This window comes from Acomys russatus, chromosome 4 (assembly GCF_903995435.1).
Source record: "Acomys russatus chromosome 4, mAcoRus1.1, whole genome shotgun sequence".
Taxonomy (NCBI): domain Eukaryota; kingdom Metazoa; phylum Chordata; class Mammalia; order Rodentia; family Muridae; genus Acomys; species Acomys russatus.
The window spans coordinates 2415797-2439321 of record NC_067140.1 but is presented as its reverse complement, the minus strand read 5'-3'; the positions used below and the strand labels follow the sequence as shown (position 1 = coordinate 2439321).

At 52.0% G+C, this 23525-nt stretch overlaps 2 protein-coding genes across 3 annotated transcripts in view; one reads left to right on the top strand and one right to left on the bottom strand.

Annotated features, from left to right (window-relative positions):
• Rspo4 (R-spondin 4) overlaps positions 1-4536 on the top strand; it is a 31200-nt gene extending 26664 nt beyond the window's left edge. For both annotated transcript variants that reach the window (XM_051143516.1, XM_051143515.1), the window contains exons 4-5: positions 1139-1324; positions 4421-4536. In XM_051143516.1, the coding sequence (XP_050999473.1) occupies positions 1139-1324; positions 4421-4521 (287 nt within the window). In that variant the 3' untranslated portion in view covers positions 4522-4536. The remainder of the gene's footprint in view (positions 1-1138; positions 1325-4420) is intronic.
• Snph (syntaphilin) overlaps positions 1-23525 on the bottom strand; it is a 714025-nt gene that overhangs the window by 274849 nt on the left and 415651 nt on the right. The window lies entirely within an intron of this gene.

The following is a 23525-nucleotide window of genomic DNA, read 5'->3' as shown; positions in this document are numbered from 1 at the left end:
CTTTTGTCTTCCCTCTTCAGTGGGAGACAGAAGGGGCATGCAGTTGGTGTCTAGTCGGGTGCAGAATCCTCGAGAGGAATTCTGAAGGAGTATAAAGTTCCTGGACCCACCCCATCCATCGCTGCCGGCATGTCTCTTCTTCAGGGTGACTCCTGGGTCTGTCTCTGAGCCTGCACTCCCTCCTGTGACCAGATATATAAGACAGCAGGCTGCCGAGTGCCTCTGCTTCTCAAGGCCTTGGCAGAGCCCTGGGCAATCAGGTCCCTTTTCATCCATCTCCCTCTTCTTCCAAGCTGGGCCTGCCTATTGTAGGTCAGCATCCTGGGGACTTTGGGGGGCGGGGTTCCATCCCCCTGAAGCTCCTCCTACCTCTCCTTCCCACCCCACTGGACAGTCAATACCACCATCTGCTCCAAGAAGTCTTTCTGGACCCAATGGTGTGGCCCATGCCTCTTCTGGGTTCCCACAGCTTCTGTGCCCTCCAGAATTGCACAAAGCATCCTGGCTTCCTAGTGCAGCACCACAACGTGGTGCATTCTGGGAGCAGGCGGGTGCCTCTTACACGCAGCTGCCCTTCTCTACCTGCAACCCTGGGTCTCAAAGTAGGCGCTCGGTCTCAACTTGTGTGGTGAATCCATTGTGTGGTGGCAGCATAGCTTCCTGAGGTTTGGAGACGTGTTCCCATCCCGGCTGTGTACTCCAGACCTCAGCACCTAAGATGGAGACATTCTCTGTCTCCTGAGCTCGGTGCTACCTCCCACCCAGAAATGAAGGGAATGTGTCTGAAATTCCATCTTCTGAGAATTTTCTGTCCATTTTCTCGTTCTCCCTCACAACAGCTCTAGGTGGCTTCGGCCGCCTACAGTTGATCAAAGAAAAGCATATGGCTAAGTTCAAAGCTAGAGCTCTGCTCTTGAGGACCTTTTAGCAACCAGTTACTGCATGTCTGTCCCCAGCCGTGTGGCCTCTCAAATCCTGCTAGCCATGTGGCCTTCATTGAACTCTTGGCAGGCTCCTGCAAATGGCCGTCTCTGTGTGTGTGTTCCCTGCCCCCCAGCAACAGGCTGAGTCCCTTGCAGGTGGAGGCAGTCTCACACTGCCAACTGGCTCACCCGTCTGTCTCTCCCTTCACCCACAGAAGAGTGTGAGCCCAGCCCATGGGGCAGCTGGAGTCCCTGCATACACAACGGGAAGACCTGTGGCTCAGGCTGGGGCCTAGAGACCCGGCTGCGGGAGGCTGGCCCGGCCAAGCAGGAGGAGATGGCAAGCTGCCGAGTGTTATCTGAGTCCAGGAAATGTCCTATAAAGAGGCCCTGCCCAGGAGGTGAGCATCAGGCCTACAGGGCCACACTGGGAAAGGCCTAGGGGTGACTTCTGCTGTCCAGGGACGGAGACCCCACACACACAGATTGCATCTGCAAGGCCACCTGGAAGGCCTTGCCCGCTAGCCCTTCCTGGGAGTTAAGCATCACCCTGTTGGGTATTTCCTGAGAAGGGTCCCAGACATAGTAGGAAGACGGGTCCACAGTATCCAGATCCCCATGTCATAAGGATTTTGGAATGGTCTGTTGCTTCTAGTGCCTGGGAAGTGTGGGTGCAGTACAGTGCAGTGCCTATACTGGAATACAAAAGAAATGTAATGCCAAGAAAGGATGCTTGACCCAACATACAGAGATCACTTGGAGACAGGCACCCAGGAATGCAGAGAGCCAAGGTTGCCATAGAGACAGAGTGAAACACTCTAAAGCCCTAGGCACACATGCGCAAAGAGATCTCAGCTCTGAGGAATCGATGCTGTCACCTCTGCAACGGTAGAATGCGGGGGTGGGGGAGCTCTGCTGACATAGGCATAACCCCACTAAATGTCACAGGGACCCCTCCACTGTGGCATGTAAGACCACAGATTTCCAATGGAGACCACCAAGAACTGCAAAAGAGAGGCCAAACGCGTGGGTCATGACGTCTGAGGAAGATGCCATCAGCACAAAAAAGCAATGTTAAGCATGATGTATTGAGTTCTCTGTAGTGACTAATGTAAATGTGGATATTATCCCATTTCAGGAGATGGAGGCCCACAGAGCTTGAGGCACATGCTCCGTCCAGGGTCACGTAGCCATGAGTAGGTGATCGTAGCAGCCAAATATTAGCCAATAGGCAAAGAAGAATCTAAGTTGTAGTCAACAGGACACACAGGACACCGGAGCCAGGATACACAGGACACACAGCTGCAACATAGTGGAGGAAGAATTTGAATCCAGGGCCTCCCCCCACCTCTGCCATTACCCACACATACAGAGTGGGCAGTTGGGACAAAGAGTGGAGCCTAAATGAGACTAGACATCCAAAACTCAAAGAAAGCCCTTTCGCAGGTGACTGTACTAGGACTGTGGTGCAGACACTCTGAGGTGACTGCTGTGAGTGACATGTGCCTAGTGTGCGTTCCCACAGGCCTGCAGAGCCTCCTCCTATAGGCGTTGGCCTAGGTGCCTTTTCCACAGAGAGCTTTTCTGAGCTCCCACTCAAGAGCCATCTTCTGTCACATCGTGTCATAGCACAACACCTCTGGGAGAAAGCCATTTGTCTTCTGCAGTTGTTTGTGGTGAGCCCTCTGGTGTCCGAAGAGGGCAAGGCTGGAACAGAACCCAGATGTTAACTCCATGGGATGGGTAGATGCATGGTTGGAGGGAGGAGAGGTGGGTGAGTGGGGGTGTGAGTGGATAGGTAGGTAGGAATATGAGTGGGTGGGCACATGGGTGGATAGGTGAGAGGGTGAGCAGGTGGGTAAGTGGATGGGTGTGTGGGTGCATGGGTTGGCGGGTGCAGGGGTGAGTCCGTAGGTTGATGAAAGGTAGATAGTTTTGTGAGTGCATGGCGAGAAGAGCGGGGGATTTATGGGTGAGTGAAAGCATGGTCCTGTATGAATGGAGGTGGGCATAGATTGGGGACACAAGTCACTCATCTCTCCCAACCCCAGCCCTCAAAGCTGACAAGGACCTCTCTGCCAGTGCTCTCATATGTCCCCAGATTCCATCCTCACCTGTGGCCTGCACAGTGCCTCCAAGGATTTGGTGGGGAGTTCCAGAAGTGGGCAGTCTAGTCTACTGGGTGACACTTGAGTCCATCCTGCAGAGGGAGATGCTGAGGCCCTGGCTCCTTGGGAGAGAAAGTTCTCATCCTGTTCTGTGACAGGGTCCTTGGGTCTCCCCCTCTCTGCTGTGTATCCTTGGAAAGCAGTGCCCCGAATAGTGTCAGCCGTTCCAAGAACACACAGCTGCCCCAGGAGACTGCCTTGAGGCGGAGCATATGGAAACAGCTTGGGTGAGGAGACACATTATAAACTGGAAATAGAGGGTCGGCCTGGCTCCCAGACACACCTCAGTCCTTCCTCCTGTCAGTCAAGAATGACAGGTAGCGGCTGGGGAAAGAGATCCCCAGGGAGCAGGCCGATCCCTTCAAAGGCGTGTGCGCAGTGTGAACTGCTACAGGGAAGCACAGACAGGGCTAATGACAGTGAGCAAAGAAGAGCCACTGAGGGAGGCCAACAGAAGACCCTGCCAAGGGACATTCAACCCTCCTAAAGACAGCATGCTAGGACTCTCTCCACACCCTCTGCCATCTGGCTGCTGGTCATCCAGGCAGCCTCAGCCCAGATGAACTTCAGGCCACTGAGCAAGTTCATCGTCTGGCCAGCCTTCGGTCACCTCATCTAAGAAAAGAGACTTAGCAGGTGTTCACACTGGACATGCACCATGTTCTTTCAGGGTTGGTGGGACACACCAGGGTCTAGAAGAGACAGGGGCCTGGGACTTGCAGCCAGCCCTCCGCACTGCCAGAGCCGTTGTGGCCAACCTCTCTCTCTCTCTGCCTGTCAAATGGGATAGAAATTGTAGTTTTTGCTCCCACTGAGTAGATTTACTCTCCATCCTCGGTGGGTGATCTGGCCCATACCGAGCAGCAACTATACTTGAGGGTCTTGGTCTTCGGGGCTGCTAGTGAGCATACAGCCTGGCCAGAAGAAGGTAGGGAGTGGAACAGGGCAGCGCAGAGACTCGGTCTTCAGCAGGAAGCCTTATTAACAGCGAGGTAGAACATGCGGGGGGGGGGGGGGTTGGACGGGTATGGGGACACCATCCCCATGAGGCCATCCTGAGTCTTGACAGGTGCTGGTCCTTTAGTCCTTAGGAGCCCAGCCCCACCTTTACTTCAGGCCCTCCCTCCTCAAGTTGTTGTCCCTCCGGTCCCCCTAGGGATCACCAAGAAGGATTCTGCCTGGAACATTTCACCTGCAGCTCCAAATTTAAAACAGGGTGACTTTGAGTCCAGGGCTCCAGCTCTGGAGCCTGCTGAGACTGCTTGGTGGTGGTGGTGGTGGGGTGTCCCTCATCTCTCAGGACCTCCCTGGACCTGTGTTCTCTTGCAGAGAGAAACCCCAGGCAGAAGAACCGGAAGGAGCGGCGCCAACGCCAACAACGCAAGGACAGGAAGTCTGAGCGCAGGCTGCACCCGCCTGCCTCACAGTGACTGAAGCCTTTGGCTGCTACACTCCCACTGTGGCTTCCCCCATGCTCCCCTACCCTGCTTCTCTTCCTGTCTGGTAACTTTCCTGTCTCTCCGGACACTTTATCCGCCTCCATTTTCCTCTCTCCCCTTGTCACTTCCTTGTTTCTCCTTCTTTGGGCCTTTCCTCCTCTCCGCGTACCTTTTTCTTTACTTCCTCCTGTTTTGCTTTCTGTTTTTCACTGTCCAGCCCACACACTGAGCCTCTGTCCCCCATGTGGCTCCCTGCACCTCGAAGCGAACCTTTTTTTTCTTCTTCTAGATCTTTCTGTGACCCTGTCCTGAGTCTTCCTTTGCAGAAGGAATAGGTTCAGGTACCACACGGCAGGTCCTGGAAGCCCAGCCCTAGCCAGGAAGACCCTGGAACCTGGGTTGTGAACCCTCAACCGGGACCTTGCCTTCAAGGCCGGTTCTGCAGCACTCAGCCAGTGCCTCTGTAACGAGGCCAGGGGGACGGGTTCCAGAACCTCCCAAGGTCCAGCCTGCACCGCTTGTCCAGCATGGTGGGATGGGAGCCCCCAAGCACATCTCCTTGGAAGTGACTGCAACACACCCTCAGTCCCATCTCTCCCCTCCTCACCCCAGCTCTGTATCTCTTTCATAGTGCCCATGACCTTTCCCCAGCTACCCACCCTCCCAAAGCCTTCGGGGACCTGTGTGCAGGATCAGGTGGGGCCTGTTACTTAATAGTCCCAGAGGCTATTGAAGCCAAATAGAACTCAGAGATGGCCCCACCCACTCCATTTATCCCCCTGCTGCCTGCTGCCCATCATACGCACCCGTGGAGGAACTGACGTCTAAGGAAACGTTGGGGACACGTCCTCTGCCTTCAGTCCGCACAACACATCTATGAAGAGGCCTGAGGGTGTTTGGTGGAACAGTAGAGAAAACTGCTAGGTCAGCAGTTTGGACGGCCTCCCGCCTATCCCCCTCCTGCGTGTGTTCTTTCACTGTGAAACCCCCAACTCCAGACAGGATGGATACTAGGAGGAGCCCTGAGGGAGACCAAATTAATTGGCAAGCCCGTCCTTATTGGCCATTAGCCATTTGGCATGGGAACTGCCGTTGTTGCTGGGAGGAGTCTGGGCATTAGGTCCCAAAGGTCGTTGGGAAAGGGTGGGATAAAGCTAAGAGAGAAACTCCATGCGCTGTATTGTCACCCTGTCAGGCAGTGACCTTCACACTCACCCTACACTTAGCAGGTGGGGATCCCCAGCACCACTCCTGACCCTGTAGCTGTGTTCCTCTCTGGCGTCCCACTGTGAACAGCTGGACCCCTGCTTGCCAGGCCAGAGGCTCCCCTTCTCCTTGGCAGAAATTCACACCCCTTAAATGTTTTCTTGTTGTTTTCAGATGCCTAGCCACTTTTTAAAGAAAGATTAAAAAAAAGAAAGAAAGAAAGAAACTTGTGAGAATTTCTTGGGCATCCGACAGTGTTAGGAACTATGCCATACCTAGAGGTTCACAGAAGCAGAATCTAAACTTCCTAGGGGCGGGGTGGGGCGGTTGTGGCAGCTTCTACCAGAGTGTTCCAGCTGAGAGGGGCCATGGTTTATGGGGACTGAGTGGGGACAGAGTTTGCACTGGAGTGCTTCCCAGCTCCTTTTAAGAAGGGGTCTCTCAGGCTCCTATGCTTGCAAGGACCCGAATTGGATCCCCAGCACCAACGTGAAAAAGCCAGGCATAGTAGCATGCCCTTGTGGTGTCACAGCATGGGGAGGCAGAGACACACAGGTGCCTGGGACTTGTTGGCCAGTCATCCTGCCCCAGGAGACAAGCTCCAGGCCATTAAGGAACTTTGTCTAAAAAAACAAAACAAAACAACAACAAAAAACAGGTAGCCAACACCTGAGGACCAACACCTGAGGGTAGTCTCTGGCCTCTACACACTGCACACAACAGGCATGCACACACACACGCACAGACACACACACACACACACACAGAGAGAGAGAGAGAGAGAGAGAGAGAGAGAGAGAGAGAGAGAAGAAAAGAGAACTTGTGCTTGTCAGAGCTTCAGCCACATGCCAAAGATGACATATCCCAGAAGCCCCAGACTCCTGGATTAGACACAGCCCAGGCCCCCACCTGTGTTCTTGGTGGCTCCTTGGAATTCAGGAGCCACTGGAAATCGCACAGTCCCACTGACTCGCGGGAATAACCTGGGCTACTGGTGACCTGGCGTCAGCCCAGCCTGTGAGCAGCTAACTGATCAGGGCCAAGCCATGCGCCCTTTCTGGGCTTCCGTTACTGCTTTTGATGAATGAAGAGGAGACAAGGCTGGGCTCCTTCCGCTGCCTACATCTGGACAGTGCAGTCACGTGCTGGGCTTTAAGGGGGGCTTCAGAGTTTCAGATTTCAGGGTCCCACGCCAGAACAAGCTGAGAAAGAAAGAGACGAGAGCTTGCTCGGAAGGGTGCCCGGGGGTTCCAGGGTCTGGATCGGCAGTCCACACAGCTCAAAGCTCTGAGTCTGTGGTGGACGGATGGGGAAGACAGATAAGTTCCATCTGGAGTTTTCTGCTGGCATTCACACTGGAGGCTCTAAACCCCATAGCTGTTACAGGACAAGAGTGGAAGGTCTCAGGCCTGCAGCTCTCTAGCCCCACACTTTCCCCTGTGAGGTGGGGCACCACCAGACCTTTCACCATGGGCTGCCTGTTATTCCCATAGAGAGCCACTAGAGGGTGTCACTCAATCAGGAACCGCCAGCCTGGTCGTTGTCCACTCTTGGACTTGGCGGACGGGGAGAGGCTGCCTCCCACTCAACTGACCATCGACTTCAGTGGGATGGCCTTCACTGCAACACGTAATGTCTAGACTCCCAGACCCAGGCCCCCAAGCCGCTCCAAGCACAGAACAGAAAGCTGACTCAGAAGACAGCCCAGCATTCCAGGAGAGCCGTCAGGACTGACCTCCCCGGCCACAGTGGACATCCCAACGAGTTTTAAGAAAATTTCATTCATTCATCCTGTGGGACCCTTCTGACTTGGAAATGTGCATTCAAAAATAAAAACGATAGTGGTGGTGGTGGTGGTGGTGTCCTGAATTAGCTTGGCACCTAAGTGCATGGTAGAGGTGCTAAGAGCCTTATCACTGTTTTTCAGTTCTTTTCATCCATCCCTTCAATAGAGACCATAGTAACTCACCTGATCCCTCTTCCATGCCTAAATGTTCCAACCTTTATCACCTTCTTGTACACACACGCCTGTCAGCCAACTCACAGAAGAAACAAACTCATCTAGGTGATTAGCCCCATCCCCTCAGGAAAACAAAAATGCGTAAGGTGCCTACTCTGTGCCTCATGCCGCAAAATACAGCGGTAAAGACCTGGACGTCTAACTCCTGTGTTCTCAGTCAACATCAATGGTGTGAAAGGTCTTTTGCGATGGAGACATTCTGAGAGGAAGGTCAAAGCATCCTTCCATGGCCCACTGGTCAAAGATCTCTTCAGGCCAAGAGAGCCTGCCGAGGCGTAAGGGGGGAATATGTGGAGTCACTGTTTACAAAGGCCTCAAGGATCGGTTTCCATCCCAACTTCAGCCTCAGAAGCTGCCAGATCCTGGACCACAGCCCCAACCCTGAGGCTGCTGCTCCTGTCTGGGGCCTCCATCACTCAGTCCACCCCACAGCCCTGAGTTTCCACCTGCCTTCCTCCTTGAGGCGGAACAGACCCACAGGATGGCCGACAATGGGAAAAGCCATTCGGGCAGGGGTTCCCCTAGCCCCCCAGCTCGGAGTCTTCCCAGTGAAGGCTGCTCTCCTGCCCTGCCTGGGCTGCTGCCCCTCAGGACCCATGAGCATGAGAAAACAGCAACTCCTGGGATGGAGGAAGAGTTGTTTGACCAAGTCCACGGCTGCATTGAGTTGATCTTGACATCAGTCCCCTAGGGCAGAACTGAGAGGTGGAAGAACAAAGCCACAAATGCCATCTCCACCCTACCCAGCTATAGACCACAGGCGAGAGCCCAGACTCCATGTGCCTCAGTCTCCTCGTCTGTGAAAGGTAATAGACACCAAAGTGCAGACACCAAGAGTCCATGGTGTCTGTGTGAGGTTTCAATAAAGTAATATGTGAGGGAGTCTTTAGATACCTATGTGCCTATGATGGCTTGTTCATTACATAGTCTTTATTCATTCAACAAACATTTACTAAACATGCTATTGGAGCAAGAAGCTAGGGCCGCCATTCATCCTCCCCAGGACTCTAGTGAATTCTTTTATTATTATTATTATTATTATTATTATTATTATTATTATTATTATTATTTTACAAGCAGGGGATTCAAGGCTTAGAAATAAGTAGTAGAGTTGGAACATGGAGGGGAAAAAAACCTCTACCCCAGCCACATATGCCTCATGGGGGCATCCGTGTCTCAAGCTCCATGGCTCTTTCTGCCACTTGTTTTGTTCCTGTGCGATGAAGCTTGCCTCACACAGCAGAGGCGAGCAGAACAGGGCCTCCCACAGGAAATCCGAGTCATGGCCCATCACTCAGATACCATTTTCTTAGAGGAACAGTGGTGACTACACAGGTCTCCAAAGGAGTGAGACTCAGCCCAGATGCTGGAGAAGGCATCCGACATCACCCACGAAAATGGCCGCGCACATGCCTCTGGCCTCTGGTGGTGCCTTGGTTTCCCTTTCGCTTTGACTGGCTCATGAGTGAACCATCAAGGGTTCCTGGGTCCACAACTGCTCCCTCTACGCCCATATGTGATCGCACACAAGACATCCAGAAATATCCAGAACTAGAGGGGGGGGGTGTAGGACACACTCTCAGTGGACAGCACATGGCATAGTGGGCATCAGGAAGGGCCTTGCGATGGATGACGCAGCTAAGTGATGTGCTGTCAAGAGAGAAAAAGCCAGCCACATCACAGAGTGCCAGTGAGCTGTGGAGAAGAAGCCCCTCATTCGCGTACAGGGTGGGTGTGTGCCAAGCCTGTGTGAAAGAAGGCATTAGAGCCCAGTGCCCCAGTGCCTCTGGGGAACCAAGCAAAGGCTGGGGCTGGACAGAGGCAGAAAGGGATCTGACTTGTCACTTTCACGCCTTTTGACTCTAACAGCAGGTCTAACAGTATTGTGAAAACTGGTCTTAAGATGCCTTTAAAAGGATTTTTTTTTTTTTTTTTTCGAGACAGGGTTTCTCTGTGTAGCCTTGGCCATCCTGGACTTGGCATGAATTCCAAAAAGATGTATCTTTCAGAGTATGTATAAAACTTAAGGAGGCACCCCACCTTCCCACCCCCACCCTCCATCCCCCACCACCAGTGTGCAGTTCCAGCTGCCTGTCAAAGAGTCGGGGTCCAGCCTTGAAGGCTGCGCCACCCGCTGCTTCTTGGCAAGCCTGCCCATGTCCACACAGGCCGTGTCTGCACCTCCAGCTCGGAGAAGGCTCTGGATGTAGTACCGCTGAGACACCGTCCAGATGCCCAGATCTGCAAGGTTGTGCCTCCACTCCCCGAGGTCCTCTGTCCTCCCTGAAGTGGAAACAGCAAGATTGTGCCAGCAACGTCACAGGGCATGTGTCCAACCTGGCTTAACAGCTTGATCCTGAGGAAGCAGTGTTGGCCTCGCCAGGACAGTGGTAGAAGCAACTCAGTGTGGTGTGAACATGGGGCATGTATTGGGGCTCCTTCAGGTAGGTAGCTTATTCCGTCGTCACTCCACTGGCTCCCTCTTCTACCCTTGACTTGTCTATACCTGTTTAAATCACCAGGGGGCAGCAGGGTCTGGGAAGCTGGGAGGCTGAATTGGCTTGGGAGGGAGGCCAGCCGCCGCCCGGAGAGTCTCCACCAGCAGCCTACCCCATGTCACAATCAACCGTTAAGGGAAGTCGAGGCAGGAACTGAAACAGAGACCACAGGAACACTGTTTCCTGGCTTCCTTCCTCTGGTCCGCTCAGGCTTTTTTTTTTTTTTTTTTTTTTTTTTACTACACCGCAGGCCCACCTGCCTCAGGATGGCACCTCCCACGGTAGACTGGGCCCTCCCACGTCAATCATGGATCAAGATCTTTTCCCCACAGACGTGGCCACAGGCTAATCTGATGGTGGTAATTCCTCAATCAAGGTTCCTCTTCTGAGGTGATTCTAGTTTGTGACAAGTTGACAAGAACTGAACAGTGAAGACAAATACCATGTTTTCTTGCAGATGAGGAATCTGGTTAAGTCCAGGCACACACCCCCGTGAATGGACATAGACACAGAACCATGTGAAGGAGGAAGAAGTCTAAAGAGAGGGTAAGGGAGGGTAGTGGAGCATATGTGACAGTGAAGAAGAGGAGACCAGCAAGATGAAGGAAGATGTGCTGGGGCGGGCAAAGTGTATGATGGGCCCATTTGAGAATGTCACAGCAGAGCTCCTTTTTGTTTTGTGTTGTTCAGACAGAGTCTTCTTCTATGTAGCCCCTGCTGGCCTGATTCCCAGCATCCCTCAGGCCCTACCCGCTGCCGGGCATGGCTGGTATATTCTGCCCTCTACCCTGAACTTTCCAGCCCAGAGACAGGGACGTCCCCTCCCCTTTTCACTATATAATGCCGAGTCTCTTCCCTCACTCTGCACTCTCTTCATTCTGCGTCTCTTCTCTCTCTGTACATGTGCCCCCCCACCCCTTTCCCTGCATGGCAGCCAAGAGCTGCTTCCAATAAACCTGCATTTATTTACTTCAATGCTTGCAGTAGCTCACATCACTGCTTCAAGCATGTTCACCAATAGTAACTCACAGTCAATGTGAAGAAAAAGACTAGGGGAGAAAGGAAAGGTGGGAGGGATGGAGAAAGGGAGGGGGGAACAGACGGAGGGAGGCTGTGTGGAGCTGCCAGATCACCGGTTCTCTGAACACCACCTCTGTGCTTTGCAGTCTCCTTCTCAAACAGCTCAACACAGGAAGAGCCATTTTACAGAGGAGCAAATTGAGCCGCTGCTGGGCCACATATCTCTCTGAAGTCAGTTGTAACCATTCTTCATGGGCTCTCAGCAGCACTGAGCATGCGTCTGGACCTCTATGATGGAAGTGGAGAGTTCACTCCCACAAGCTGTCTTCTGGACTTCACAGTGTCCCATGGTGCATGTGTGCACACGTACACACACACACACACACACACACACACACACACACGAGAGAGAGAGAGAGAGAGAGAACGTAAATAAAATGTAATTTAAAATGTTCAAAATATGCTTATTTTTAATTATAGCCATTCAAATACTGTGATCTTAAATCACATTTCTCTGCTGACTGACTTTGCATTCTCTTCTCCTGAGCGTACTCATTACCGGCATCTATTAGTGCCTGCGATGGTGAGTTGTGACTCAAGAACGGCCTGGGAAGTGGACATAGCACATATCTCGTGCCCATAAGGGCATTTCCAGAGATGATTAGCCAAGGCGGAGCACCGCCCTGAGTGTGGGCCAGATGGAGCAGAAGAAGTGCAGGCGCTCTCTCTCTCTCTCTCTCTCTCTCTCTCTCTCTCTCTCTTCTCTCTATTCTTGCTCTGTGTGTGTGTGTGTGTGTGTGTGTCTGTCTGTCTGTCTGTCTGTCTGTCTGTCCCCCTCTCTCCCTCGCCCTCCTCCCCTTCCAAGCTTCTTCCACTGTGGTTACAATGAGTTGAGCGTCTCTACTTTTCCCACCTCAATGCATGAAAATCTCCAAAGCCTTGAGCAAAGTGACTTCCTCCTTCCGGTTGTCGCTGTTGTGAGTATCCACCAGACAAGACTACTCAGACTTGGGTTTAGACCAATAAAAAGTCTTTATTAGTTGCCAGATGACTACAGTGGATGGTCAGGATCCCAGTGTAGCACTGGGCCTTTCTCAGAGTAAACTTTTAAGCATAAACCCCACGTTCTGGGCTAACATGCTTCAGTTAACAAGAACAGTTAGCCAGAAGCAGAGCTACAGAAAAAGAAGAAAAAAAAGCACCAAGTTAGTACATGTACAGGCTTTCCCAGAAGTATGAACTTTGAGGGATTAGGGCTGTTTTCATTCTAGCAGGTGGAGCTATTTGCCTGCAGTTTTATGGCCTGCATGGTATTTCCATCATGGCATCAGTTGTGCGGAGGTCTGGGGACCCGTTACACTTCTGCAGGTATTTTGTCACAGTGGCAGGGAAAGTAACTAACACAAAAAGTTGGTATCAGGCAACCCGGCATGGTGGCGCACACCTATAACCCCAGCATTCTTGGAGGCAGAGGCAGGCAGATCTCTGTAAGTTCAAGGCCAGCCTGGTCTACAAGGTGAGTCCAGGATGGCAAAGCCTACACAGAGAAATCCTGTCTGGAAAAAAACCAAACAACACAAACAAAAAGGTTGGTATCAGGGTCATTGCTGTGACTAAGCTGATCATGTGGTTCTCGAGTCTTTGGTTTGTGGAAGGAATTAGGAAATCATTAAACAAACAGGCTAGAGAAAGTCTAGAGCATTCTTCATAGAACTCACTGGGTAATTCCAGTGGGTCGTGAGAAGGCCAGGATGGCCATAGGAATGGAGGCAGGGACTCAATTTAAAGAGCATAAAAGAGTCGCCAGGTGTGGTGGTGCACACCTTTAAGCCCAGCACTCATGAGGCAGAGGCAGGTGAGGCAGAGGCAGGTGGATCACTGTGAGTTCAAGGCCAGCCTGATCTACAAAAGTGAGTCCAGGACAACCAAGGCTACACAGGGAGACCCTGTCTTTAAAAAAAAAGAATAAAGTCACCTGAGACAAGCTCCCTTGCCAGCAGAGCACCTGCAGGACACCTGCTCACACAGCGTTACCTGGGGAAGGCATCTCTCTAAGATTGGGCTGTGTTCGGTGCCCAAGCACTTGGAGGCCGATACTCCATGATCCAAGCGGACCCCTGACCCTGGTGTCAGAACTTGGTGTTGGTCAAGTGACACTTGTTCAGGAAGAGTATGAAAAACTAGAGTTAAAGGGTCACAGTACCCACCTAGACTCAGATGGAAGGCCTTGGGAGATCAGATGACGTGTGCCAGGGTCAGCGTCCCTACAGGTGGCCCCTGAAAGGGTGACATATAAAGCTGAGGGGCTGAAACCTAAGCTGTGATGGAGATCACAGGGAGCTGAAGATGACAAGAGCGTGAGGTGTCTGCTGAGCAAAAGGTAGCATCATGTACCAGCGCAAGATAAAAGCTCTGTGGGCTGCAATGGGTGAGGCCCCAGAGCAGGTCCGCCTGAGGGCTTTGGAGCGCACATCCAACCAGTGTGCATGTGGTCCTGATGTGGAAGATGATGCTGCAAGGTTCAGTGCTCACTTTGTGGGTGTCCACCTTGCTCGAGGCCACTCCCTCCCATTTTCTCCTATCACTTCCCGTTTGGCATGGGGGTGTTCATCCTGTGCTCTTGTCTTGTTTTGTTTGTTTGTTTGTTTGTTTGTTTTGATTTTACAGGAGCTTGCCTTTAGTCTCAGGGGACTTGTCACAACAAAAAAAAATGTCTTATGAACACAATATTCCTGGGGCTGGAGGGACGGCTCAGTGGTTAAGAGCACTTGCTGCTTTTGCAGAGAGCCAGGTTCAGTTCCCAGTACCCACATGGTAGTGGTAACTCTAATTCCAGGGGAAACCCGCCCCCTTTGCCAGCCTCCACAGACACTAGCCACGCATACAATGCACCAACATACAGGTAATAAGTTAATACATGAATAAAAACAAATGAACATTTAAACAAATATAGTGTAGTATAAATAAATATATAGTATCTTAAATATTTTGCCCATTTTTTTTATTGCTTTCTTCTTACTGATGTGTGAGGGCTTTCTCTCCTTTCTTTTTCAACTTAGACAGAGATCAAGCACAGAGACGTTTAAGTGGACAGACAAACAAGAGGTGTCTTCTAGATGCAAACTTTTTACCAGTGCTGGCTTTGCCTGCAATTTCTTTTTTTATTTTATTTTATTTTATTAATTTATTCATATTACAACTTGATTGTTAGCCCTTCCCCTGTTTCCTCCCATTCTTCCCTCCCTCCCACTTCCCCCCTTCTCCCCTCCCCTATGTCTGTGATTGAGGGAGACCTCCTCCCCCTATATATGCTCTTAGAATATCGAGTCTCTTCTTGGTAACTTTGCCTGCAATTTCTAATCTATGGTTTATCTCTTCATTTTCTCAGCAGGGTTAATGCTACTAGAATAGAGCTTTTATATTTTGTTGTTTTGGTTTAGGGTGGGGTTGTTTGTTAGTTTGACACAGGGTCTCGTGTTTCCCAGGCTGGCCTCAAACCTCCTACACAGCCAAGGGTGACCTGGAACTCCTAGTCCCCCTGCCTCCACCTCTTGAATGTTAAGATGATAGGTGTGTGCCACCAGCATAGGCTCCAAACCTTTACATTTTAAGTCAAAAGTGTCCAGGTTTTATTTGTTTGTTTGTTTGCTTGGTTTGGTTTTGGGTTTTGTTTTTGTTTTGTTTTGGGTTTTTTTTTTTTTCAAGACAGGGTTTCTCTGTGTAGCCTTAGCTCTCCTGGACTCACTTTGTAGACCAGGCTGGCCTCGAACTCACAGAGATTCGTTTGTCTCTGCCTCCACAAGTGCTGAGATTACGGGTGTGCGCCACCACCCCCAGCTCAAAAGTTTCCAGTTTTCATGTCTTATCTAAAACTTCTTGGCTTGACCAAAAGTCACAGTAATTTTTCTCTTTTTTTATGTCCAGAAATTTGTGACTTTAGGCTTTTCCACTTAGGTCTTGGCTCTTTTCTCCAAGGTTCTCTTGTGCATGAGGTGAGGTGACAGGGAGCTTTTCTTCTTTCCTTGAGTTATTTTTTCTTAATTTCTATTTTCTTATTTTTTATTTGTGTGTGTGCATGATTGTGTGTAATCATGAGTGTGCTTGTGCATGAGTGTGAGTACATATACTCATGAATGTTTGCATGAGTGTGTACATGATGGTGTGTAACCGTGTGTTTGTGATTGAGCGTGTTTGTGCATGAGTGTGCGTAATCATGAGTGTGGGCATGAGTGAGTGTGTGTGCATGAGTGTGTATGTGTGTGTTGCCATTGACACGAATGTGTGGAGATCAGAGAACAAGTTGTAGGAGTCAGGTTTTTTCCTTCTACTGTGTGAGTTCCAAGGATTTAACTCAGGTCCTCGGGCTTGGTAGCAAGTGCCTTTACTTGCTGAGCTGTCTCTCGGGCTCTTTTGTGTTTTAATATGAATATAAAATGCAGTTTTACTCCTGGAAAATGATTCTCCATAGGTGTTGAGAGATGGTCCAGCTGGTAAAGGGAAGATGAAGCTGGGATCCCCAGAACAGACCCAGGTAGAAAGAGTAGCATGTCTGTAATCCTAAAACTCCTATGGCAAGATGGGAGGCAGAGACAGAAGTATGCCAGAAAGCTTTCAGGCTAAGTAAGCTACACAGTAGTAGTAAGAGACCCTGTTTCAAAAAAAAAATGGACTATGAGGACCAGTACCCAAGGCTGACCTCCAGCCTCCGCACATATGCTGGTAGCATATGCATAAAAGAGAGAAAAGAAAAACTATCCTCCTGACATGTTCAGTGTCACATACCTGTGACCCTCACACTCTGGAACCTGATCCAGGATTACTGGGAGTTCAGGGCCATTTTGGACTACTACCAAAGAGAAAGAGTACTGTCTACCTTCCCACAAATGTACGAGATGGTATTTATTGCAACTTTGACTTAAATAGAAAACAGTGGAAGCCACCTGTGCCCCTCACCTACAGACTGCCAGGGGGCATGCTGGCTCACCAGCATTGTGGGAGACTACTGCTAGTGGCCGTCAGCCACGCACATCTGCAGGGGCTGTGCACTGCTGGAGGGAGCCCACTCTGGTTGACCAGTGCCCATGCTGAACTCTGTGTATTTAAAAACCATCTTCGTTGGCAATCAGAAAGAATGCAGCTGTGTCCCAGAGGGATAGAGGGATACGCCTCTAAAGATTTCTGTAGGGACAGCAAAGGACAGTACAGGCCCATGGGTACAAACCAAAGCTCACCATCTGTGCCTTTCCTTATTTGTCTATAAAACACACCTGGGAAGATTTACAGGGAACTGGCCACAGAGTGGCCCAAAGGAGCAGCGCTGGCATGTGGAGGCCTGAGTCAGGGATGCTTGCTTTTCTCAGTGTCCCTTTGTAACACTGAGGTTTAATGCTATGGCTGGGGAGTACACCCTCAGAAAACAAATAGAAAAAAAGAGAACAGAAGAAGCTGCTTCCTGAAAGGCTGTAACTGGGCAGCGAGGGCGGGGGACCTATTCCCTCCTGCTTCCAAGACACATCACTGTGCAGCCCAGCTTGATGGAGAATGCTTTCTCAGTTGGGGAAACCAAGTCTCTAAGCCAAGTCCCTGGGTGCTGTTTCAGGGATCCACTAAGGCCCGAGGGACCAGTGAGGGGCCCTCAGTTCTCCCTGCCCCTGAGGAGACCCTGACCTCAGAGGCCAGCCCATCTGGAAGCAATCTGTGCCCTGAGCAGAGAGGACAGTGGAAAAGGGTGGTGGGGGAGGGCGGGGAGGAGGGCGGGGGGGGCGAGGAGAGCGGGAAGGAGAGCGAGGGGAGAGTGGGGAGGAGGGCGGGGAGGAGGGCGAGGGGAGAGCGGGGAGGAGAGCGAGGGGAGAGCGGGGAGAGGGCAGGGGAGGAGGGCAGGGAGGAGGGTGGGGAGGAGGGCGGGGAGGAGGGCAAGAGGACCTGGGTGCACACACATCTGCTCCTCATCAAGCCTGAACTGCGGACTGGGCCCCAGCCCTGGAAATCTCGTGTACCAGCCAGGTCCAACCACCCTCCCCACAGGGACAGAGCAGCCCCACAAAAGATCATGAAGAGAGTTCTGGTGGAGGTGAGGGTGGGGGCCAGACAGCCTAGACGCAGCCCTATGCCTCACAGATCCCCAGGTTCCCTTCCTGGTAGGGATTCCATAAGGCAAGCAGGCCTCACAACACTCATTCTCCCCCCCCCACCCCACTGCCCTCTTGGCCACTGTACCACAGGGCAGGTGACCACACGAGAAGCTGAAGCATCCCATAAGGATCCAGGCAGTGTGTGCTCTCTCATCTACATTGCATAGCAGCCATCTGAACCAGATCCCCCTCCTAGCTTAGCTCTTCTCAGGACCCCACCAAGGCTCAGAGACGTTGAGTAATTTGCCCAGAGTCACACAGCCTGCCAATGGCAGAGGCTGGATGTGAACTGGGGACCTGGTTCCAGAAACACTACGTCAAAGCACTCCTTAACCATCCTTTGCACCCGTGGACCCAGATTCTATGGGTACTTGAGGCAGTGTCCCCCGAGAGAGGAGTGAGAACTGGTTTCTACCTTGTCCTGTTTGCCAAGGCCACAGAGGAAGAGCCGTCTCTAGCAATTGGAAGCCAACAAGGTGAGAGAGACCGGGAGGTTGCGGAAGGCCAGTGTGATGGCTCGTTTTTATTGTCAGCCGTATGTTTGGGGATCACTAGGAGATAGGTCTCCAAGGAAGAGCGACTAGGAAGTGAAGACCCGTTCTGAATGTTGACAGCACTGTCCCATGGGCTAAGCTCTTACAAAAGGATAAGAGGAGGGGAGGGCGAGCATGAGCCCAAGGACCTGAGTTCAGATCCCCAGAACCTATAGTTTAAAAAAAAAAGAAAAAAGAAAGGAGCTGAGCAGTCCACACCTATGATCCAGTCCAGCTGAAGTTCCAGATTCAAAAGAAAAAAAAAATGGAGAAAGATTGAAGAAGGCACCTAATGTTAACCTCTGGTCTCATCTCTCTCTCTCTCTCTCTCTCTCTCTCTCTCTCTCCTCTCCTCTCTGTGTCTTTCTCTCTCCCCCCAACACACACATACACATGTGTATGTACCCCAGCACACATACATGTCTATACACACCAGCATATACAAGTGTTCACACATGTGTACACATGTATTCATACACACACACAAAAAAAATGAAACAACAGAGAAAATGAACAGAGCAGCCGCATTCACCTGACTCTGCTCCCTGCCTACGGCGACAATATGATCTCATGCTCCTGCGGTCACTGTCACTCTGCATTCATGGACTGTACCTTTGAGCTATGAACCAAAATAAACCCTTCTTCCTGTAAGCTGCCTCTCATCTTCTGTTCGATCACAGGAGCAAGAGAAGTAACTCACAGAAGCAGAGTCAGGGGTAGGAGGTCAGGAACTGCTCCCTGGGGCGCAGTCTAGACCAGCCTGCCAGCCTAGTACGATGCAATGTGGCTGACTCCGGCATTAAAGAGTTCACTGTCCATTGACCTCCTGTCTAGGATGCTCCCTTTGAGAAGCAGGCTTGTGTGGACAAAGTGGCACCAGCAATGACTTCCCCCACAGCCCTGCTAGTGAGAGGACACTAGCCATGGCCTAAGTGCCTAGGAACAGCAGCAGTGTGGCCCGGCCACGCTGCAGAAAACTATGTGGTGGTGAAAAAGCCTGACGCACAGTCCCTGCGCTGACAGGATCTGTGCAGAGCCCATTGTTCCGGGGACAGAGGAAGCTGCTGGCCAGTGTGTAGTGTGAATCCCGGGAGACTGTCTGCAGAAGGGGCTGGGAATGAGCAGGAAGTGGGGCTGCCAGGACAGAATGCATGGCAAGAGTTTTAACCCACCACTTATACCCTTCCAGAGCTTTTCGCACTGACTCAGTAACGGTTGTATCAGTTTTTTTTTTTAAAGAGTCGTGTTGAGCACACAAGGGGAGGGCAACCCAAGTTTGATGAGGGTGTTTTGAGCCCTTGTAGCTGTTTGGGGGTTCCAGCTGCTGGCCAGTGTGTGCAGTAAGCACTCTGGGCAACTGGGAGCTGAGAATGGGAAGGAAACTGGCCAGGAGTGGATGATGAGCAGAGTTTTAACTCTGCCTGGAGCCCCTTCTCCAGAGCCTCAAGTGTCCAGTGGGAGTTAGTAGCAGGAACAGGGAACGCTGGGAAGGAGGGAGGGGAGCTGGAGGGCTGGAGCCTTCCAGTGGGCATACTGAGTGTTAGCCCTTCTCCCGACAGAGCTTTGCCATCCCATTTTCTAGACGGGGAAGCTGATCCTAGAGTCCCTCTCTCCTTTGCAGCCAGAAAACAGCCGCGCGACTCGAGCCACACATGCTGGCTGCCACCACAGCCTGCGCTCCCAGCCGCCACTTAGCCCTGCTCATGAGCCATGACCAACTGCCCTCCACTCACTGGCCAAGAGCCTGAAGCCTGGCTCCAGGTCCACATTTGTCCCTTCCAGTGGAGGATGAGGGCAGCCAGCAGCCGGTGGCCATTTAGCCAAGACGTCTGGGAGTGATTAAGACCAAGCCCAGAGCTCTGGACCGAGGTGCCTTCTGCATTTTAATTGCATTTTAATGGAGCTGGGCCACAGAGCCCACAGGCAGGTCACTGTTCTGAGCAGGGCCTGCCTTCAGGAACCTAAAGACTAAGTGCCTCCCTGAAAGAGAGGAAAGGCCAGGCCCAGGTAGAAAGACGTTAGGACAAATAGGAAGACGCGGGCCTGAAGGAGGGACCGGTCTCCATCCTATGTTGAGCGTCCAAGTGTCAAAAACCACCCTCCTGCACGCTGAGTGCTGAGCCACCCATCCTCTTTGAAACAAGAAGGAACCTGGGTCAGGGTCTACATGATTACCCTGTTGGCCGTCCTAACAACAGCCACAGAGAGACAAAGAGTGGGAATTCCCCCACAGTTACTGATCAACTACCTCATAGGGACCCTGAGACCGGGCTGTCCTCACTCCACAGGCTAAAGACCTACGCAGAGACAGACAGCCCCCTGGTATGGATCTAGCCCCCTCCTGAACAGACAAGAAGCCACAGGGCAGCCCCAGGTCACACAGTGAGTCAGGGCAGGACTCCCAGACTTCCCCCTTTCGGACCAGCTTCTTTGGGAAGGTGAGACAGAAGTCTGGGTTCTGAGGGCTTGGATTCAGGCCTGAGCTCCCAGCCTCAGAGACAGAGAATGAGAACAAGAGAGAAAAGGCGAGGAGGGACCAGCTTGTCACCCTGAGAGGAAGGAGACATCCCTGCCTCCTCCGGTGACTCTCCCTCCTACACCCTCACTGCTGGCCTTCAGGTAAGGCCTTGCACTACCGCCTACCAGAGCTGGCCTTTGTCACACGGACCCCTGCCTTCTCCACTCCAGCATACTGGCCTTCCTTCCATTCCATGTTGACAAACTATCCAACCTCAGGACCTTTGCACCCGCTGCTCCCTCTGCCTCCTCTGCCCAGAGCAGCTTCCTCGCCACCTCTTCCTGGGGTTTCCCTTACCATAATGTCAAAGCTCCAGGACCAAAAATAGTCCCCAAGTAGATTTCCCTAGGCGCCTCCTTGTCTTGTGCCTTAGGGTGTCCATGCCACTCACCCCCCTACAACAACTCCTCAGGTGCATTTACTTGCCTATATGCTCTGCCGTGCCTTCCCCTGCTGAGCCATGTGCCTCAGGAGGTCCAAGGTTTCCTCACATCTTGCTCTTGCTGAGAGCTTGGCTGGAAAGGTACCAGGTGTTTCCCCACAGACAATGCTGAAGGCAGGGCCTGGGGATGGCTCTGCCCACCCAGGGCCCTGTGCTCTCATCTGTGATGCTGGCTGACCTCAGCATAGTCTTCCGGTTGCCTCAGCCAGGATTGGATGGCCTCAGCTTGCCAGCCCTGGCCCCTCAGTGCCCTTGGATGCTGCCGTGGCTGCCTGATTACTACCCTTGTTACGGTTGGTGTCCTGTCTCGTCGCCAGACCCTCTGCCTGCTCGGGGCGCCGTCTGGCAGTCGAGGTGGGGGTGAGGGTGGGAAGGCGGCTCTAGAAATGTCTGGCCTGGGCTTCACAGAGCGGTCATCTGGGCTCCTCAGGGCACCTCTCGCCTGCCTGCCCTCCCCACTGATGCCAGTGAAAGGGGGCTAGGCTGGGCTATCACTGTTCTGCACACCTTCGACAGCTCCAGGCAGAGGGTACAGGGTGACGTGAGGAAAACGAAGGGTGCCTTGTGGCAAACCCCACAAAGGCTGACTTCCCTTGCCAGTATCCAGCATAACTCAACCCCCAAACTCTGGCACTTTGTTCTTCCCTGTCTTCCAGTGAGCCCCCTGAACCAGGAGTGTCTTAGTAAATGTTTCTATTGCTGTGATAAGACACCAGGGTGGGGAGTAAGTGTTTATTCGGATTTATTTGGCTTAGACTTTCACCTCATAATCCATCACTGAAGAAAATTGAGGTAGGAACTCAAACAAGGCAGGAACTTGGAGGCAGGAGTTGATGCAAAGGCCATGAGGGGGTGCGGGTTACTGGCTTGCTCCATGTGGCTTGCTCGGCCTGCTTTCTTATAAAATCCAGGACCACCAGCCCAGAGATGGCACCTTCAACTATAGGCTGGGGCTGGGCCCTCCCCCATTGATCAGTAATTTTAAAAATGCCTTACAGGCTTGCCTACAGTCTAATCTTATTGAGACATTTTCTCAACTAGGGTTCCCTCCTCTCAGAAGATTTTAGCTTATATCAAGTTGACACAAAATTAGCCAGCACAGGGAGGGAGGTCTGTGGACAGGAGCCCAGTCAGAGCCCCCCACCCACCCACCCTTCAACAAGGCAGGTTAGGGATGACTCCTGGGAGACCTGGGTGCGAGTGTTGCTTCTCTAGATGTTTCCATTCCTGGTCTTAGAACAGTAGGTTGGCTAGGCAGAGTTCAGATAGCGAGTAACCAAGCTGCAGCTATTGCCGGGCCTCCACGGTGGGCATTTGGTGCTTCCCCTCACCCCTACACCTAGAGTCACAAGTGTAAACCCAAAGACTACCCACCTGCATGGGATGGGGCTAGAGGAAGGTTTGAACTCAGCCCATTTAGCCCAAGAACTCCACAGGGGAAAGGACTGACCGGGTGAGGGAGGGGAGTGTGGGGAAGCGAGCAGTGAAGGGAGTAAAGGGAGCGAGCACAGAGAGGAGAAGAATCATTCTCAGCCTTCAGCATCATCGCAAGGGCTGGGGAGGAAAACAAACACAAGACAAACAAACAAGCAAATGACAAACCAGTATAATTCCATGGCCAAGCCAGGCAACGCTGGGCCTGGAGGTCAGAAGGACTTCGTGTCTCCTGACATCTGATTCACGTGTTATGGCTCGAACTTTAGCCCCAGGGAGATCCCACCCAAAGGAAAAGCCTGGAGGAGCCACAAGCCAGAGCCTCCATGTCCCAAGGTCTCTCACAGGAACTGGATGGAGGCCAGGAGCAAGGTGCTCACTCTCCCCACTGACCCAGGACTGGAAGTGTGGCCACATATCACTCCGCTATGGAATGACCCTCACTGATTTTGTGCTGGGGACTGTCCACACACACTCACCTCCTCAGCTAGGGTGACCACTCAAGGAGTCGGGTACATTTGCATCTCTGCTGCTCACTGGATCCATCGTGAAATGAGATTCTGTCCTAAGAAGAGAAAGAAACCTTTTTCTTTGTGGTTGTGGTTTGGTTTTGTTGTTGTTTTTGTTTGTTGTTTTGTTGTTGTTGTTGTTGTTGTTGTTGTTGTTTTGAGGCAGAATCTTGCATGTTCTAGGCTGCCCTTGTACCTGCTATTCTCCCTGAGGATGACTCTAAATTTCTAATCTTCCTGCCTTCGCCTTTGCAATGCTGAGGTTCCAGGCCTGCACCACCATGCCCAGCTTATGAGGTCCTGAGGATTGAACTCAGGGCTTCTTCACAGGATAGACAAGCACTCTAGCACTCTACCAATGAGCTACATCCAAGCTCCAGGAGGACTCACTTGAATAGCATGGGGTGGGGTGGAGGGTGGTTGCAGCGTGAGAGAGAGAGAGAGAGAGAGAGAGAGAGAGAGAGAGAGAGAGAGGCTGTTGAAGGCAGGAAGTGAATCCGTCAGAATGTTTTCTGTTGTCCACAGGAGGAATCCTGTGTGGTATTGAAAAGACTGGTTTAGTTTTCTCTTACTTAAGAGTGCAGCCTTATGGCCCAGCAGGTTTTCTATGTGTCAATCCTTAACCCCCACCCGTACCCCACCCCCCACCCCACCCCTGGGAACCGCCCGCCACCCCTGGTCCTG